Source organism: Bos javanicus, chromosome 20 (genome assembly GCF_032452875.1).
Source record: "Bos javanicus breed banteng chromosome 20, ARS-OSU_banteng_1.0, whole genome shotgun sequence".
Lineage (NCBI taxonomy): Eukaryota > Metazoa > Chordata > Mammalia > Artiodactyla > Bovidae > Bos > Bos javanicus.
In genome coordinates this window covers 14,858,956-14,877,849 of record NC_083887.1, presented here as the reverse complement: position 1 = coordinate 14,877,849, position 18,894 = coordinate 14,858,956, and the positions used below count along the sequence as shown (strand labels likewise).

General features: G+C 43.1%; 1 protein-coding gene across 2 annotated transcripts in view; it reads left to right on the top strand.

Annotated features, from left to right (window-relative positions):
* The first annotated feature begins 3,195 nt into the window (after nt 1–3,195).
* The window catches only part of RGS7BP (regulator of G protein signaling 7 binding protein), a 136,007-nt gene continuing 120,308 nt past the window's right edge, over nt 3,196–18,894 (top strand). The window contains exons 1-2 of one of the 2 annotated variants that reach the window (XM_061393434.1): nt 3,196–4,052; nt 4,962–5,128. In XM_061393434.1, coding sequence (XP_061249418.1) covers nt 3,888–4,052; nt 4,962–5,128 — 332 coding nt within the window. In that variant the 5' untranslated portion in view covers nt 3,196–3,887. The remainder of the gene's footprint in view (nt 4,053–4,961; nt 5,129–18,894) is intronic. The other variant, XM_061393435.1, reaches the window with a different exon arrangement.

The following is an 18,894-nucleotide window of genomic DNA, read 5'->3' as shown; positions in this document are numbered from 1 at the left end:
AAAAACTCTGGCTTAAAACTCAACATTCTAAAAACAAATATCATGGCATCTGGTCCCATTACTTCATGACAAATAGATGAAGAAACAATGGCTACAGTAAGAGACTCGTTTCCTGGGCTCCAAAAACACTGCAGATGGTAACTGTAGCCATGAAATTAAAAGACACTTGCTCCTCGGAAGAAAAGCCATGACCAACCTAGACAGCATATTAAAAAGCAGAGACATCATTTTGCTGACAAATGTCCCTCTAGTCAAAGCTATGGTTTTTCTAGTAGTCACGTATGGATATGAGAGTTGGACCAGAAAGAAAGCTGAGAACTTAAGAATTGATATTTTTGAACTGTGGTGTTGGAGAAGACTCTTGAGAGACCCTTGGACTGCAAGGAGATCAAATCAGTCAATCCTAAAGGAAATCAGTCCTGACTATTCATTGGAAGGACTGATGCTGAAAGCTAAAGCTCAAATACTTTGGCCACCTGATGTGAGGAACTAACTCATTGGAAAAGACCTTTATGCTGGGAAAGACTGAAGGCAGGAAGAGAAGGGGATGACAGAGGATGAGATGGTTAGATGGCATCACCAGCTAGATGGACATGAGTTTGAGCAAGCTCCCAGAGTTGGTAATGGACAGGGAAGCCTGGTGTGCTGCAGTCCATGGGGTCCACAAAGAGTCAGACATGACTGAGCAACTGAACTGATCTAAACTGAATTTACAAATGAATATTATCTATCCTTCCTTCACCTCCTTGTACCTTCCTTCAGCATCTCAACCACTCACCAGATCCCAGAAAATTTCACCAAAACCTCTAATGTGTTCTCCACTCCCTCCTCCCTACACAGAGGAAGTAGAGAGAAAACTGAGACTGGGGGGCACAAGGAACAGAGTTGGCTAAGAGTTAGTCTCTTTATCTTCCTATCTTTGTGGAGACTCATCCAAGAGGCAACCCCTTCACCCTGGTCTCTGACCATCTAAACACCTGGAAGACAGCTGCTGCACACTAAAGTCTAGGGTGGGGGCTGATGCTTCTCTCCTAGACTCTGCCTTAGGGAAAACTGATTTTCAATCTTTTGTGAAGACTGGAAGGACTGTTGCTAAAGCTCAATACTTTGGCCAGCTAATGTGAAGTCAATTCATCGGAAAAGACCGTAATGATGGGAAAGATTGAAGACAAAAGTAGAAAGGGGCGGCAGAGAATAAGATGGTTAGATAGCATCACTGACTCAATGGACATGAATCTGAGCAAACTCAAGGAGAAAGTGTAGGACAGAGGAGCCTGGAGTGCTGCAGTCCATGAGGTCTCAAAGAGTCAGACATGACTTAGTGACTTAATAACAATGCAAATGCAGCTGAATATTCCCCATGAGAGTTTTTTCCTCTCCAAACAAATATGTGGATTCTTTTTCAACACTATTTCTCCAACTCTCCAAAATCAACTGAGTGCTCTACAAATTCAATACCCCAAGTTAGCAGCAGTTAACTTCTGTCCAACTTGGCTACAAATTCAAGAGTTTCCACAAACCCCTCTCAGATTTGATAATTTGGTAGCATGACTCGCAGCACTTGGGAATGCACTTTACTTACCAGTTTATTATAAAGATTATGACTCAGAAAGAGATGTGTAGGGTAAGGTATGTAAGGTATGGGAGTGGGGAGGTGGAGATGCCATGCCCCCTCTGAGTATGCCATCCTCCCAGCAACTCCATGTCTTCACCAACACAGAAGCTCCCTGAACCCCATCATTTAGGGTTTTTAATGGAGGTTTCATTATGTAGGCATGATTGATTACATTATTGGCTCTTTGTGATTAAATCAGTCTCCAGCCTCTCCCTTCTGTGGAAGCTGGGAGATGGTGCTGAAAGTTCCAAATGCCTAATCAAAGCTCGGTCTTTCTGGTGACAAGGGGCTCCTATCACCTTTGCACGTATGCTAAGTCACTTCAGTCATGTCTAACTTTTTGTCACCCTATGGATCGTAGCCCACCAGGCTCCTTGTCCCTGGAATTCTCCAGGCAAGAATCCTGGAGTGGGTTGCCATTTCCTTCTCCAGAGGACCTTCCTGGTCCAGGGATCAAACCCACGTCTTTTAGATCTCCTGTATTGGCAGGTAGATTCTTTACCACTAGTCTCACCTAGGAAGCCCCGTATCACTCTTACCACTGAGGAAATAACAAGAGTTTTAAGAGCTCTGCATCAGGAACTGAGGACAAAAAACAAATACCTTTCTTATTATACTACCCTGTTATGTTTATCCATCCTGCAAAAAAAAAAAAAAATCTAGAAACGTCTCCTTAGGGTGTTAGTCTTTCTGGCTATTTCTGACTCTCCCTCTCTGTATACTCTCTATAACCCCATAAGAGACTGACTAGAAACTTCCGTTTTGTTCTTCATTAGGTTTTTAAATACATAACTAGTTCCCCTGTGACAGACTTCTTTATCTGTCCCCTCCAAACAAACCATTTATGGGAACAAGCATTCTCAGAGCACTGGAGTTGAATGCCCACACTAGCTCTCTTCCTTCCAGAAGAATCTTAGGAAATCAGTGGTAAGGGTGAACTTAAATGGCCAAGGAACTCACTCCAGGGCACCCCTTTCATGGGCCACCTCCTTTGGCCTCTGAGTCACTGAGATCCACAGAGGAGAACTGAGCCTTTCCAGTGTCCAGGGAGGCCTGTTGGCTCTTGTTCAGACCTCCACCGGGAAACTCTCAGAGCTGGGTACTCAGCCTCTGGAACGGAAGACCAGGAACTTCACTAGTTAAGATGGGATGGAACGGCTGGAGGACCAGTTTGACTGAAGGCCTCTTGCCTTCTGCTCCCGCTGCTGCTGGTTTCCCTCCCTGCACATGCTGAAAAAGACAAAAACAAAAACACAACAAAACCCAGGGAAACAAAGCTATTTTCAAATACTGTTATCAAGAGATCTTCCTTCTGAGGTTAAAAACCTCACTTCCTCCTCCATGGGTTCTGCTCATCTGTGGCCCCGGAACGTCTCTGACGGCGAGGGCCTCAAAGCTCACACTGGTTGATCTGGGATCTGGGTTTAGGTCCCAGCATGTGGCAATGTGCTCCACTCTGATGACACTTTTCGTTTCTAATAATAGAGCCGATGAAGTAATATTGCAATTGATGTTCCCGGGGATTTGATTGGATAAGTGCATAAGCCCTGGAGGGGGAAGGGGGTTGTATGGACGGATCACATTAGTATTCCCATCCTATCGATGCGCCGGGCCGCGAACCACGTCAGCCGGACTGATTCCCTGCGTCTGCCAGTCCCGCCACGGATTCATTTGGGATCCTCAAACAGGCGAGCCCCGTGGAGACGAGGGATCAAGACAGCGGATTAGAACCAATTGCCTGCTTCGGGGACAGCCAGCCCTTCCAGGCCTGGTGACTGGGGAGGGAGGGGAGCGCCGCCGCCGTGGGAAGACACCCGAAGCTAGAGCGACACTCTCCCCGCTGCACCCCCACCCCCTGCCCCCTTCCACCTGGCAGCGCAGGCTTTTGAAAACTGTCCATCTGAATGGAAACTCGGAACCGCCGGGCGGCGTGTTCCTTCTCGCCCAGCCTTGCGATCCATGCCGAGCGGAAAGCGGTGCGAGCCCGCGCCAGCGCCCAGCTCCTGGGACAGGGCCGGCAGTGTTGCTGAGCAGAACTTGACCGAGCCCCTTCCTCGCTGCTAGTGGAAGCGATGCTGCACGGCACAGCCAGCGCTTCCCCGGCTCTCCTTCAAGCTGAAGGTTACCCACCCGCGCAGTCAGCCCCAACCCTGTGAGCGCCGCGCCTTGGGTCCCAGCTCCGGCTGCTCGGCGGCGGCTCGCAGGGCAACGACCGGGCCGCCCGCGCCGGGGCGCACTGCACCAGCGGCTTCGGCTTGGTGGATGTGTATGCATGAGTTCTGCACCGAATGGGCGCAAAAAGCGCCCCAGCCGGTCCACCCGCTCCTCAATCTTCCAGATCAGCAAGCCCCCGCTGCAGACCGGGGACTGGGAGCGCAGGGGCAGCGGCTCCGAGAGCGCCCACAAAAGCCAACGAGCCCTGGACGATTGCAAGATGGTAGGTGGAAAATGCGTCTCCTTTTTTTCTTTTCCCTTTGGAGATGTGGGGGAATCGTGTCTGTTAATAGTTCGCCTGAGTGCCAGCCACTCCGCCACCCTCATCTCCTCCATGCCGATCACGTGCACATGCACTATTTTAAAATCTGCAGTCCCCCAGATTCGGGGTGACACCTGGGTCGCCATGGACCCGCCAAGAAGTGCCGCGGAGAGAGTCTTGGGGGCAGCGGTTGTAGGTCATCCTTCTAACCCCTCGGAGAATGGCAGATACGAAAGACTCGGTGAACTGGCTGGCTCACGAGGGAGGGAGGGGTTAGGAAGGTAAGAGTGCTGTGTTGTGGGGAGACAGGAGCAAACAAACCCAAACAGGACGCACAGGGCTCTGCGGAGGGGACGAAGGTTCCAGCGCAGAGGCTGTGGCGGGTCTTCCTGTCAGACACCAGAGCCTGAACTGTTCAGTGGTCTGGCAGGAAGTGAACGGATTGCCTAATACAACCCACCTTTCGCCTTTTGAAATCCACAGGCCAATTCAAATTCACATCCCAGCTGTAGTAGAGGGGAACATTCTATGCGAGAGTTGCCAGCATCACTCTCTGGTGACCTGGGAGTGGCGTGGTAGCTCTCCAAATATGCTCTCGATCGTCAGAAACTTGAGTCTGAACGGATGGGAGCAAGTAGGTCTGGAAATAGAACTTCTATGACCAGACTTAGGGATGAAAAATAAACACTTGCCTTGGACAAAGAGAACAATCTTTGTGTCCCAGTCTTTAAACACTCTGTAGGCTCTTTTGCTCTTTTGCAGGATATTTGAGGTGGCTCGGGGGTCAGTGAAAGCCTCTGTTTAGGTAGGAAAAAATAGCAAACTTTCTGTTGATAAATGTCTTATGAAAGAAACTCACTTCTTTTCCAGCTTGTGCAGGAGTTCAACACGCAAGTGGCCCTGTACCGAGAATTGGTCATTTCCATTGGGGACGTCTCGGTCAGCTGCCCCTCTCTCCGAGCGGAAATGCACAAGACAAGAACCAAAGGCTGTGAAATGGCCCGCCAGGCACACCAAAAACTTGCTGCCATCTCCGGGTAGGAGCCTCTTGGCATTGTTTGGTAATTCATGTATATGATGTGTGAATGCTGGCACACAATGGATATTGAGAGTGATCAAGGCCTCAGAGATGATTGCTGCAAATGTGAGGTTTTAAGAGATCAGGATTGTCTAGAGAGCTACGAACAAACTATAGGCCAAATTATAATCCAAAAGTTGTGTGATTTTTGTATATGTATTGAATATTTGGGTCATTAAGTGTCTTTTTTTTTTTTTTTTTTTACAAAATTAACTTTCAGTATGCTGGCCACATTTTGGAATTTGAGGCTTAAGATGTTTTTGCACCAAAGTGAAGTTAAACCATCATGCCTCAAGATTATTTTGTCATCTGCTGCTAAACATGTACTGCACAAAAATCTTTGCTAAATCCCAGATTTACTAAACTATTTATACCATGAGTCAAATTCCTATGATACCATTTAAAATAAGATCCCTAAAATAAAGTCTTGGATATAAATTACTCTCTTCACTGTAGTGTATGAAAGGGAAATTTGAATTTGAGAAAAACTTTTTCAGGATTGGGGAAATTCACAAATTTAACTAATTTTAAGCTGCTTTTGCTCCTTTCTCCAATTATTTTAAATTCTTTTTTTATCACATTTATGGATTCTCATGCCTATTTTAGGTGATAAGACAGTGAGTGAAAACTTCTCTCCTGAGACCATACTCACTTCCTCCTGATCTCCCAATAGTGGGAGAAAATTTAATTGTGGATTTTGTTAACAGTTCCTATTTCAGATAAGTACAAAGAGCAAGGAAACACAGGAATCTTTATGCAGGTACACTGATTTAAGTGTTTCATTCAGTCTGGATTTAGCCTTTATATGTTTGTCTTTATCAGTATGATTATATCACAGTAGAAGTTCTAGTTAGACTCTTGTGCTAATGTTGTAGATTGATAACTTATAGGAATTATATCCAATTTACTTTTTTGAAAGAATCATTTTATCTTTAGTGCCATTAATATATATGGTGACAGTTATTGGTATATAAAGATTAGAAAGCTGTATGTCACCTCTCTTAATAACTAGTTTACATTTGACAACATGTTTATATTTTATATGATGAAAAATGATACACTCTACTAATCTCCTTGAAGTGAGAGACATATAAAATGTTACAAACCTATTTTATTTAGTAGAAGTATTGAACATTATTGTCCTTTTCTGTTTTGTCTGTTATACTATACTTAACAAGAAGTGCATCTGCGAGTGACTCTAAATGTTTAAGGATTTGGGGGAGGAAATGCAGCTGTGAAAAGTATCAGAGAAGAAGAGAGAAAACCAATCAGAAGCACAAAAGGGAATCATGGTGGATTAAAGTCTATAAAGAAACAATGGTTCAGAAGAAAAAACAGGTTTAGAACAGAGAGTTTTATGCTCAGAGCTAAGGAACTGCATATTTGTAAACTATGTGTCTAAAAGTTTATGGTGGGTTTATATCCAGGATTCCTTTGAACTGGGCCTCAAATTGAGAACATGTTCTAATCAGATAAGATGTACTGGAGAAATGAACAAGGAGGTCAGTTTAGTCTGTTCTGCTACACACACTTCTAAAGGTTTAGAAAAGAAAGAGTCTGCAACTATCGGGTACCAGTTAAGTTTTGAGGATTTGAGGTGAATTTTATTAATTCAGGGAATTATAGCCATTCACTACTTGCTTACATGTTATTTGAGGAATGTTACTGGGGCAGGTTTATAAGGATTCGTGGGAAAATGGGTTGTTCTTAGAGCCTTGCAAAAGTAAGGTCAACTCTATTGAATGTTCTGGTGTAGAATTTGAAACATTTTCCTCCTTAAAATAATGAGATAGAGTTTAACCTTTCTGAAAAATGACAGCAAGATAATTGAGGAAAATCCCTTAAACCCATCACCATCTGGACCCCATTAATGAAGGATGTGATTCCCCTGAGTGGAATTCTATTCCTGATATTGCTGGTTATGCAGGCTCTCATTTCAGGCTTCCTGTGAAGGTTGGTAGGGAGGCTGAAGGATTCACTTTACAATTGGATGCAGGGGTAAGAAAAGCAATGATTCCTGGGGAATGTAGACAGAAAGACTAGATTTCTTGAGTGCCCATTGTCTGCTGGTACAATCCATTTAATTGACAGAATAACCCTGAGGGAAGGATTAGTATCTTTATTTGACAAATTGGTTTCAGGGAGGTTGAGCAAATTGCCCAGTCACACAACTAAAAAGTGGTACTTGAATTGGGCCCCAGGTTTGCATGCTTCTGAAAACCATAATCTTTCCTCCATATAATGCTGCCATTCAGAAAGATGTCAGGTAGAAAGGAACAAAATGCTACGACATGCTCAAGAGATGAACTTCCAAAAGAGTACATAAAGTGAAAGAAGACAGTCAGAAAATACCACATATTATATGATTCCGTTTAAGTGAAATGCTCAGAGAAAGCAAATCTATAAGAAACAGAAAGTAGATTAGTGGTTTCCTAGGGTGGGAACAGAGAGTAAGTGCAAATGAGCTTGAGGTATCTTTGGGAGTGATGGAAATGATCCCAATTTGAATTAGGGTGATAGTTGTCAACTGTATGTTATCTGAAAATCAATGACTTGCCCGCTTACAATGAGTGAATTTTACAGTATGTAAAGGATACCTCAATAAGTGTTTTTAAAAAGGTGTGATCACTGTTACCATGATTAACACTTGCCTTTCGTTGGGTTTATTCTTTTCAACATATGTAGCTTTTAGTGAAAGTGATATGAGCTACAGAGATGGGACAAATAAAGCTTGGCTCTCCATGCGTGCATCAAGATGCCTGCCTGATAGTGATCATCTAAGCATCAATTTGTTTCTCTGGGGAGGAACATAGTTTGGGTCAAAAGTTAAAAAAAAAAAAAAAATTAAGCCACAAATGCTATATGGCTTCTATCCCTGACCAATTGAAGTCCTCAAGGAATGGTGACCACAAGAGAAGAAGATTCAGAGTGTGGTTCTCACTAGCTGGCCCTGGGTAAGCAGGCCTTCTTCACAGACACAAGGGAAACGCTTTCTCAAATTGTATTTAGATCAGCAGACGTTTGGGTACAGCCGTTTCTTTCTTTACTGTACCTTCGCCATGCCTATCTTCTCCTAGGTGTTAAAGCTAAGCGGGGCCCTGCTCCGTGTTTCTGTGTATATGTGAGTTCTGGGCCCTGTCTCCTTGAACTTCCTTCCAAAAATGACTTCTGAGACACCTTTGAAGAATCCCTAGGGCTCCATGATACTGAGAATACTGAGTAAGCAAAATATCCTCCCTTTATATTTACAGAATCTGAGTTTTGGAGGATTTAAAGTGACTTTACAAGCAACTTGGTCATATGAGTGTGTATGAGGATTTTATAGTCAGGCAGACCTGTGCTGAATACCATATTTGCTGATCTTGATGGAATTACTTAACCCTCTGAATCTCAGTTCCCTCATTTGTAAACTAGTTGTCATGCTTACTCCTGAGTTAGTTGAGAGGACTTAGGGAGCCAGCTGGGTGATGCCTACCCTGGCAGTGGCACTCTGCCCTTCCCAGGTTGCTCTAAGGGTGCAACCCTGGTCTCATGCTTCCTGGTCTAGTGTCTGTTCCATCAACCACATCATCTCCTGAGAGTGAAGACAGAAGAGCACGAGCTAGGAGGACCAGAAGAGACAATATCCTCTAGCAAACCCTCTAGTTTATGCTGTGGCTGGTGGGTTGGTGATTAGGAGTCCTTGTCCTATATGCTTCTATGGTGTCTATGTTGCTCTGGGTCTTCACACCACAACCTTCTGTTAGTGGCTGCTGATGAGACTGAAAGTGAGGTTTGAGTATGCTACTATGAAAGGCAGTATAGCTGTCATAGGAAAGAGCACTGACTCTAAATCAGATCGTATGATTAGTCACTCAGCCATGTCCAACTGTTTGCAACCCCATGGACTGTAGCCTGCCAGGCTTCTCTGTCCATGCGGGTTCTCTAGGCAAGAATACTGGAGTGGGTTGTCATGCCCTCCTCCAGGGGATCTTCCTGACCTAGGGATCGACCCCAGGTCTCCTGCATTGCAGACTGATTCTTTACCATCTGAACCTGGATAAAATCCTGGCTTCACCACTTACTAGGGATACATGCGAACTGATATGCCAATTGCTTCACAGGGTAGTAAATGGCAGTCTGGTGTGGTGGCTAAGTACATAGACTTTGGAGCAAGACTGCCATTGTTCAAATCTCAGCCTCACTACTCACAAATAGTGTGACCTTGGGCAAAGATACTGTCTCTCTGCCTCAATTTCTTAATCAGCAAAATAGGGCTGATGAATAATGGGACCAAATCATACAGTATTCTGAGAATTGAGTAAAGTAACATACTTAGAAGACTGCCTAGCATCCAGCAAATGCTAGTATTAAGTTCATATTAGTGTTACTGTAATTATTAACAAAACATTTAAAATTCAGGTGGTCAGATACATTTATATAAAAAAAATATGTATCCATCAAATAGTTTTCAAATAAATATTTCAGCTGGAATAAATTTTTGTTTACCTAAGCTTCTTACTTTATGTTCTGAAAAACTTTCTAGACTGAAATTTCCTAGATGGTTATCGGAAGACCTCTTCTTTAATATGTTAAAAACACTATGGAGATGCGAAGGTTCAAAAGTAGTTAGGTTTAAGATTATTTTCTTCATATAAATCAACCTAGATTCTTCATAAATCATAATATTTACAAAATCTTTGAGTCTAACTCTGGTATAAGTTGTGTGACATTGGACAAGACTGTTAAATTCTCCGTACACCTCAAAAATGGAATTGAATGATTTCTGAGTCATCTGGCTTTATCATTCTAGTGTTTTATGTTAATTCATGTAGAATCACATAGATTTTCTTTACAGAACTGAGCTATTAAAAAAAAAAATAAGCACATGCCAGAAGTTTGATGATTGAATTCCAGAAATAATGTTAGGATGTGAACACACTGTGGTCACAAGAAGAATCTTAATCTCCTAATGGCTTCTGGGAACAATATTGTGATTATCCTAGGGGTCTGTATTCACAGATTTTACGGTTTTCCCTTCAGCAATTGTTTTCCTGACCAGCCAGGCCTATGTTTTTCTCCTTGTATCTCTCCTCATGTCTTTTCTTCTTTTTTTGGTCTATTTTAGTTGTGTTTGATTCTTGTTTGACTTTCCTGCTCTTTTTTTTCCCATCTCCCTGTGTGTCCATTTCCTGTCTTGTTTGCTAGGATACTGAGATGGGAGAGGAAGACTCCACAACTGCAGCTTAGTCAGGGTGCTTCCTTTCAGCACTTTGCCTGAGGGTGCAGTGATTACGTGGGGTGATGGAGAGCGGAAGGAGTGTTTGGTGACTATGGACGCAGCTCACTCAGCTTTCTTTGATCCACATTATAGAGGAGGCCTGGGGTGTAGTAAAAGACGCCTAGTTCGTAGTCACGCCAGGTCACCCACACTGTCCTTTATGTTTTCTTCCTATTAAAGATGCTGGGGTTTAAAATTTTTAACTCTCACTGGTCAGATAGTGAAAGGTGAGTTATATCTGCACCAAAAGAATATGCTATCCGTCTAAGATAATGACAATTCAGTGTTACTTTTCTAGGACTATAGTAACAAAGTACAACAACCTGAGTAGCTTAAACTATGAAAAGTTCTTTTCTCACAGGACTGGAGGCCCAAGATCAAGGCAAGGCTAGTGCCCTGTGAAGACTGTTTCTTTATCTAGCTTCTAGTGGTTTGCTGGCAATCTTTGGTGTTTCTTGGCTTGTTGAAATATCTCTGCCTCCAACTCCTCACGATCTTCTCTGTTTATGTACGTGTATCCAGATTTTCCTGTTTATAAGACATCAGTAATACTGAATTTGGGGGCCACTCTACTGTACATTTTCCTTTGGAGAAGGAAATGGCAACCCACTCCAGTAATTCTTGCCTGGAGAATCCCATGGACGGAGGAGCCTAGTGGGCTACAGTCCACGGGGTCGCAGAGAGTCAGACATGACTGAGCGACCTCACTCACTCACTCACTCACTATGACCTCATGCTAACTTTACTGATTGCACCTGCACCAACGTGTTTCCAAATAAGGTCACATTCTGAGATCCTGGGTGTCAGGATTTCAACATATGAATTTGGGAGGAGGGGTGCGGACACAAGAAGGGTAATTCAACCCACAAATTTCCTTCCCCCATCTGCAGTAGAATACATACTTTGGGTTGTTTTGCCTGGTGGGGATGGAGTTTTGCCCGACACTATCTGCAAAGATAGTGGAGGACAGAGGAACCTGGTGTGCTGCAGTCCACGGGGTCACAAAGAGTCGGATCCAACTTAGTGACTGAACAGCAACAGCAATCTGCATACTTTCTCGACACCTTTGCACTTCCCGGCACCCAGTGTTTTATCATTTGCAGCACTGCAGCTCATATTGGGGTGGGATTTGTGACCATGAAATAGGATACTTTTTGTATGAAATGGACGTATGTGTTCACAAAGAATCCCCAATATTGTTAGCACTTTGCTCTAACCGATTTAATTACTGATGTCTGAAGGTGGACCAAAATCAACTGCAGAAAAGAATATTAGGGGGAAGTAGTAATTAATACATCGACTATTAGGCACCTGACGGTCCACATATAGGATGCTCACTTTCTCGGGTCTCCATGGCTAGGAGTAGGTGGTGGCCCTCAGTGGTACTGATACTGTACTCAGGAGCAAGTAACAAAGGACTGGCTCACACCCAATTAAAGAAGAGTGTTATTCTTACTAAGCAAACCAAGTGTGATAGGGAATCTAGACACATGTCTCCCATTGCCTATTGAGGTTTAGCCTTTTTATTTTTGAACAGACCTAATGACTTAGAGGAGAGTGAAAAAGTTGGCTTAAAGCTCAACATTCAGAAAACTAAGATCATGGCATCTGGTCCCATCACTTCATGGGAAATAGATGGGGAAACAGTGGAAACAGCGTCAGACTTTATTTTGGGGGGCTCCAAAATCACTGCAGATGGTGATCGCAGCCATGAAATTAAAAGATGCTTACTCCTTGGAAGGAAAGTTATGACCAACCTAGATAGCATTTTCAAAAGCAGAGACATTATTTTGCCAACAAAGGTCCGTCTAGTCAAGGCTATGGTTTTTCCAGTAGTCATGTACGGATGTGAGAGTTGGACTGTGAAGAGAGCTGAGCGCCGAAGAAATGATGATTTTGAACTGTGATGTTGGAGAAGACTCTTTGAGAGTCCCTTGGACTGCAAGGAGATCCACCCAGTCCATTCTAAAGGAGATCAGTCCTGGGTGTTCTTTGGAAGGACTGATGCTAAAGCTGAAACTCCAGTACTTTGGCCAACTCATGCGAAGAGTTGACTCATTGGAAAAGACCCTGATGCTGGGAGGGATTGGGAGCAGGAGGAGAAGGGGACGACAGAGGATGAGATGGTTGGATGGCATCACTGACTCGATGGACGTGAGTCTAAGTGAACTCCGGGAGTTGGTGATGGACAGGGAGGCCTGGCATGCTGCGATTCACGGGGTCGCAAAGAGTCGGACATGACTGAGCGACTGAACTGAACTGAATGACTTTTACCTTGTTAAAGCTTTCTAATAGATGTTTCAATTTAGAGAGAAAATTAAATCTAAAACAAACTTTAGGAAAACTCCTCATCACTATATTTATTCTGTGAAGTGCAAGAGAGCAAGGCTGTGTTTAATTCATGTTTATACCGGGTGCCAAGCTCATGAGGAAACGTGCACCTTGTTTGTTCATTAAGTTTACTTGGTAGTTTTAAATCTATTCTTAAAAGACATTGTGTCATATACTTCAATTTAAAAATCAACTAAACTTTAATAAGAGGGAAATAACTGTGTCTTGATACAGACTTTAGAAAGAAAAATGAGCAAATACATTAGCTTACATTTTATATTTTTATTATATTTGACTTTATCTTTTCTGGTTTATAACTATAAAACCAATATGTTGGTTTTTAAATGAGAGGACTTGAAGAACACACTTAAGATCAATTTCTGAGGCATAGATTTTCGTTCTTATAAGAAATTAGTGGGCACTCTGTATTTTAGAATTACTCAGAAGGTAATCATGTTTCAGGTTATTTGATAAATAACATCCTAACATCTATTTGGTGACTTTATGTTGAGTAGTTAAACAACCATTTTCTACTGAGATTATTTTTTAAAAACCATTTTTTAAACACTTAGCCCTTGAAAGTTTAGATGTGTCTCATCCAAAAAGATACCTATAGAAAGCAAACTCTGGAGCAGTAACTAAACCACCAGACAGTTCTTTTATTTCCTCTGCTCTAGAAGACATGACTTTTTAAAAAAAAGTGAAAACTTCCTGAAAAACATTTAATTTCTTGTCTATACACATATATACACATATGTATATTGCTTGTTCATACATATATATACTTATAAATAAACACTAAAATTTATGAAATAGATTCCTGTTAGAATAATGTGTCTAAGCCTTTAAAAAGAAGTGCTGCTTTAGCAAATAATGTTTCCAATCCAATGGAAAACTCTAGTTACAATAGGTTAGCAAAAATCAACTTAACATTTGCAGGTGTAGATAAATAGTAAGCTAACAATCTACAGCTATTTAACTGAGTTTGAGCCAAAGTGTGTGTGTTGTGGGGGGGATGCATACTAACCCAGAAGGCATCAAACCCCTAGGGTATTCTTCAGTTACTAAAAATAAGTATCTCAAAGTCTCCCACAGTCTTATTCTGTCAGTTACTAAGTCCTGTGCTGTTTTATCTTTTCCAACATCTGTTGTATCTCTTTTTCACCCCATTTCTGTGGCCACCCACTTAGTTCAGAATCAAGTCCCCTCAGGCCATCAACTATTCCAGTTGGTCTCCTCACCGTTAGTCTCTCACCTCTTCTTTTCAGTTTCTCACTAGATCCAGACTAATCCTGCTAAAACTCTCCTCTGATCTTGTCACTTCCTTGCTTTAAAACTTTCAAAGATGCTCCATTGCCTAAAGCAGTGTTTCTTCAAATGGGATTCATGCATTAACCTGTCTCAGAATCATGTGGGGTGCCCTCAGACTGACAGAACCAAAGTTCTAGGGAATGAGGCCTGGAAATCCAACTTTTTAACAAGCACCACCCCATCCCCCAGGAGATTCTTGAACATGCTGAAAATAAGGCCTGTCAGCCTGAAGCGGTGATTCTCAACCTGGGCTGCACACTAGTCACCAGGGAAGCTTTAAAAAATTGCCGATGCTTGAATTCCATCCCTAGAGTTTCTGATTTAGATGATCTGGGAGGCAGCCTAGGCATCGGGATATTTTTTTAAAGCTCCCTATGTGAGCATTTGTATAAAAATGGATTACATTTGGCTACACTGAACACAAAAATTCAAAGTAGCAGTTGCTTAAAGACATTGGGGTTTATTCTGTTACAGAAAAGAAGCCCTAGAATGGCCAGTTTAGAACTGGTATGCTGGCTCACCAGAGAAGGCAATGGCACCCCACTCCAGTACTCTAGCCTGGAAAATCCCATGGACGGAGGAGCCTGGTGGGCTGCAGTCCATGGGGTCGCTAAGAGTCGGACACGACTGAGCGACTTCACTTTCACTTTTCACTTTCATGCATTGGAGAAGGAAACGGCAACCCACTCCAGTGTTCTTGCCTGGAGAATCCCAGGGACGGGGGAGCCTGGTGGGCGGCCGTCTATGAGGTCACACAGAGTCGGACAGGACTGAAGTGACTTAGCATAGCATCCTGGCTCACAAGTGAGCGTTTCTGTTGCCTGTTGTTTATGGCTTCCATCAATTTCACTTTATGATGTGAGATTACAACAGGAGCTCCAGCCACGAGTCCCAGTTCCAGACCAGAAGAAAGGTTGAAGGCGAAAGGCCACTTCCCAGCTGGGTCCTCTCTTTTTAAACAGACCCAAACAGAACTTCTTCCAGAACTGCATCATGTGGCCACATCTCACTGTGAGGGAGACAAGGAAAAGGATTCTCTTATCCTTGCCACCTTAAATAAAAGAAGGACTTTAACACTAAGGAAAAGAGAGAGAGCAAAATAGGGAAACAACACATGACCTCTGTCCCCAGTCTGTATTCCTGGATTTAACTTTTACCATTTAATTTGTAAATACTTTGCTTATTCAGACTAGTCTGCTTTTTAGTCCTTAAGGGTGTGTAGCGGGATTGCCCCATTCTATCAAGTCTGCATCTATGGTTTCTAGATGAAAAATCCCATTCCATCTATTAAAAGAAATAATTTACTCTCCTAAATGTCAAGGTCTTACTTGCAGTCTCATTGTCTGCCATGCTCCTTGAACAGAAATTCAGAGTGGATCGGAGGGTCCCAAAGTGAATAAGAATATTTTTTCTGCTTTTAAATGGACCCATGAAAAAGATTAAAGGTTCAGGAACCACTTGGGAGGGCAGGAAGTTAGGCAAGGTGCCTTTGAAAGGGTTTGAGTATCATTTTCACACAGCAGGATGTGAAATAGGATAAGGCCTACAAGGAGGATAAGTAGTGGCATTCAAGAAATCAATTTTTAAAAATCTACCAGAAACGGAATGGGTTTAAAAAAAAAAATAGACCTAAACTTTATTTTTTAAATTTATTCTTAATTGGAGGATCATTGCTTTACAATATTGTATTAGTTTCTGCTATACAAAAACATGAATCAGCTATATATCCTCTCCCTCTCGAGCCTCCCCACCCCTACCCCAGCATTCTAGGTCAACACAGAGCACTGAGCTGAGTTCTCTGCATTATACAGCTGCTTCTCACAAGCTATTTTACACATGGTTGCTAAGAGTTGGACACGACTGAGCAACTTCACTTTGACTTTTCACTTTCATGCACTGGAGAAGGAAATGGCAATCCACTCCAGTGTTCTTGCCTGGAGAATCCCAGGGACGGCGGAGCCTGGTGGGCTGCCGTCTATGGGGTCGCACAGAGTCGGACACGACTAAAGCGACTTAGCAGCAGCAGCAGCAGCAGCAGTGCATATATGTCAGTGCTACTGTCTCAATTCATCCTACCTTCTAAACTTTATTTTAAATCAAAGAAAAAAATTCCATCAAGGGGCTAAAATCTGATGAGCTATATTAGAAATAAAAGGTAGGGAGGCAGGGTTTTTTGGATACGGGTATAAGCTTCAAGATGATCTATGATCAACATTGTGAGTTCATTAAGAGAGACTGAACTTGAAACTCATTATCTCATGTAAATGGTGTTATATACAGCAGTCGGGACATAAGTGGTATTTAACCCATAATTTCCTAAACTATAAACCTATTCAACACATGTGACAGTATCTTTGGTGAGGAAACATATTCATTTCCAACTCTGGAAGTCGTCTTCCTTTCTGAGGACCTATTCATAGAGCATCCATATGCCACGTGCTTTTCTAGGTGCCAGAAACACAGCAGTTCTGAAAAAATAGAGAAGGTCCCTGCATTCATGGTTAGGGATGATCAAGAAGAGCTATAGTCTAAAATTTTGTGTCCCCACAAAGTTTATTATGTTGAAATTCTAATGCCCAGTGTTATGACACCAGTAGGTGGGTCCTTGGGAGGTACTGAAGCCATAGGATGGAGCCCTCATGTATGGGATTAGTGTGCTAATAAAGAAGGCTCCAGAAATATCCCTCACCCCTTCCGCCAGTAAGAACACACAGAGAGGGCACTGGCTATGAGCCAGGAAGAAGGCTCTCACCAAACAGGGCCTTTTTGTGCCTTGATCTCATATTTCCCATCTCCAAAACTGTGAGAAATACATTTCTGTGAAATGGCACCCCACTCCAATGTTCTTGCCTGGAGAATCCCATGGATGGAGGAGCCTGGTGGGCTGCAGTCCATGGGGTCGCAAAGAGTTGGACACGACTGAGCAACTTCACTTTCTTTCTTTGTTTCTAAGCCACCCAGTCTGTGGTATTTTGTTATAGCAGCCTGAATGGACAAAGACAAAAAGAAACAAGCAGAGGAGAGAGCATTTCAGAGAGTGATAAAAGCAGTGGAAAAAATAAAATAGGATGATACTATTAAAGAATGATGGGTGCAGTGTGGTGACATCTGAGAAGGTGACATTCTAACTTGATATCTGACTTTGAGAAGTCATGTGATGAGCTAAGAGAAAAACATTTCAGGTGGAAGGAATAGCAAGTGTAAAGGTTCTAAAATGAACTGACCTTGGCATGTCTGAGGGAAAGAAAGAAGACTAGATGATCAGTTTGGAATTGACTTCAGCTGCAAGTAACATAGGCTGAATTTCTGTGACTTTCATAGATACAGGTTTATTTTCTTGCATAATTATAAACCCAGTGATAGGGGATAGCACACATTGGTTCATGATTTAAAGGTATCAGGCCTGAGATTTCTATAATCGGGCCTTTTCCTCTAAGTTCCAAGATTGGTGCTTCAGCTCCAGAAATTCTCTCCATGCTTCCAAGTAGGAAGGACAGAGAGCAAAGGCAAAGACATAGACAATTGTGTCTCTTTTAAAAAGAGCTTTTTCAGGGGGCTTCCCTGGTGGTCCAGTGGCTAAGACTCCGCACTCCCAATGCAGGGGGTCCAGGTTCAATCCCGGGTCAAAGAGCTAGATCCCACCTGCTGCAAATAAGAGTTCACAAACCACAACTAAACATTCCACTGTTGCTGCTGCTGCTGCTAAGTCGCTTCAGTCGTGTCCGACTCTGTGCGATACCATAGACGGCAGCCCACCAGGCTCCCCCGTCCCTCCGATTCTCCAGGCAAGAATACTGGAGTGGGTTGCCATTTCCTTCTCCAATGCATGAAAGTGAAAAGTCAAAGTGAAGTCACTCAGTCGTGTCCAACTCTTAGCAACCTCATGGACTGCAGCCTACCAGGCTCCTCCATCCATGGGATTTTCCAGGCAAGAGTACTGGAGTGGGGTGCCATTGCCTTCTCCAAACATTCCACTAGCCGAAACTAAAGAAAAAAAAACAATTCTACATGCTGCAACTAAAGATCCCACGTGCCCAGCACAGCCAAATAAATAATTAATTAAAAATAAATAAATGAATAGCAAGCTTTGTCAAAAGTCTCACATAACAACTTCCATGAACATCCTGTTGGCCAGGAATAAATCATATGACTTTCATGCTGTGACTTACATACATCTCTGTCCATATTAGCTGTCTAGTGAGGACAAAAATTTCCCAATCTGTAAGCCAAAGTGATGCTTCCTGAGGCCCAGGATAGGGGAACTTTAGCAAGACTAGGGAGACAGGAAGGATAGGGCGCTTGGATGTGAGAAGTGAGGAAAGGGGTGTTCAGTTCAGTTCAGTTCAATTCAGTTGCTCAGTCGTGTCCAACTCTTTGCGACCCCATGAATCTCAGCACACCAGGCCTCCCTGTCTATCACCATCTCCTGGAGTTCACCCAGACTCATGTCCATCGAGTCAGTGATGCCATCCAGCCATCTCATCCTCTGTCGTCCCCTTCTCCTCCTGCCCCCAATCCCTCCCAGCATCAGTCTTTTCCAATGAGTCAACTCTTCACATGAGGTGGTCAAAGTATTGGAGTTTCAGCTTTAGCATCATTCCCTCCAAAGAAATCCCAGGGGTGATCTCCTTCAGAATGGACTGGTTGGATCTCTTTGCAGTCCAAGGGACTCTCAAGAGTCTTCTCCAACATCACAGTTCAAAAGCATCAATTCTTCAGGGCTCAGCATTCTTCACAGTGCAACTCTCACATCCATACATGACCACAGGAAAAACCATAGCCTTGACTAGATGGACCTTTGTTGGCAAAGTAATGTCTCTGCT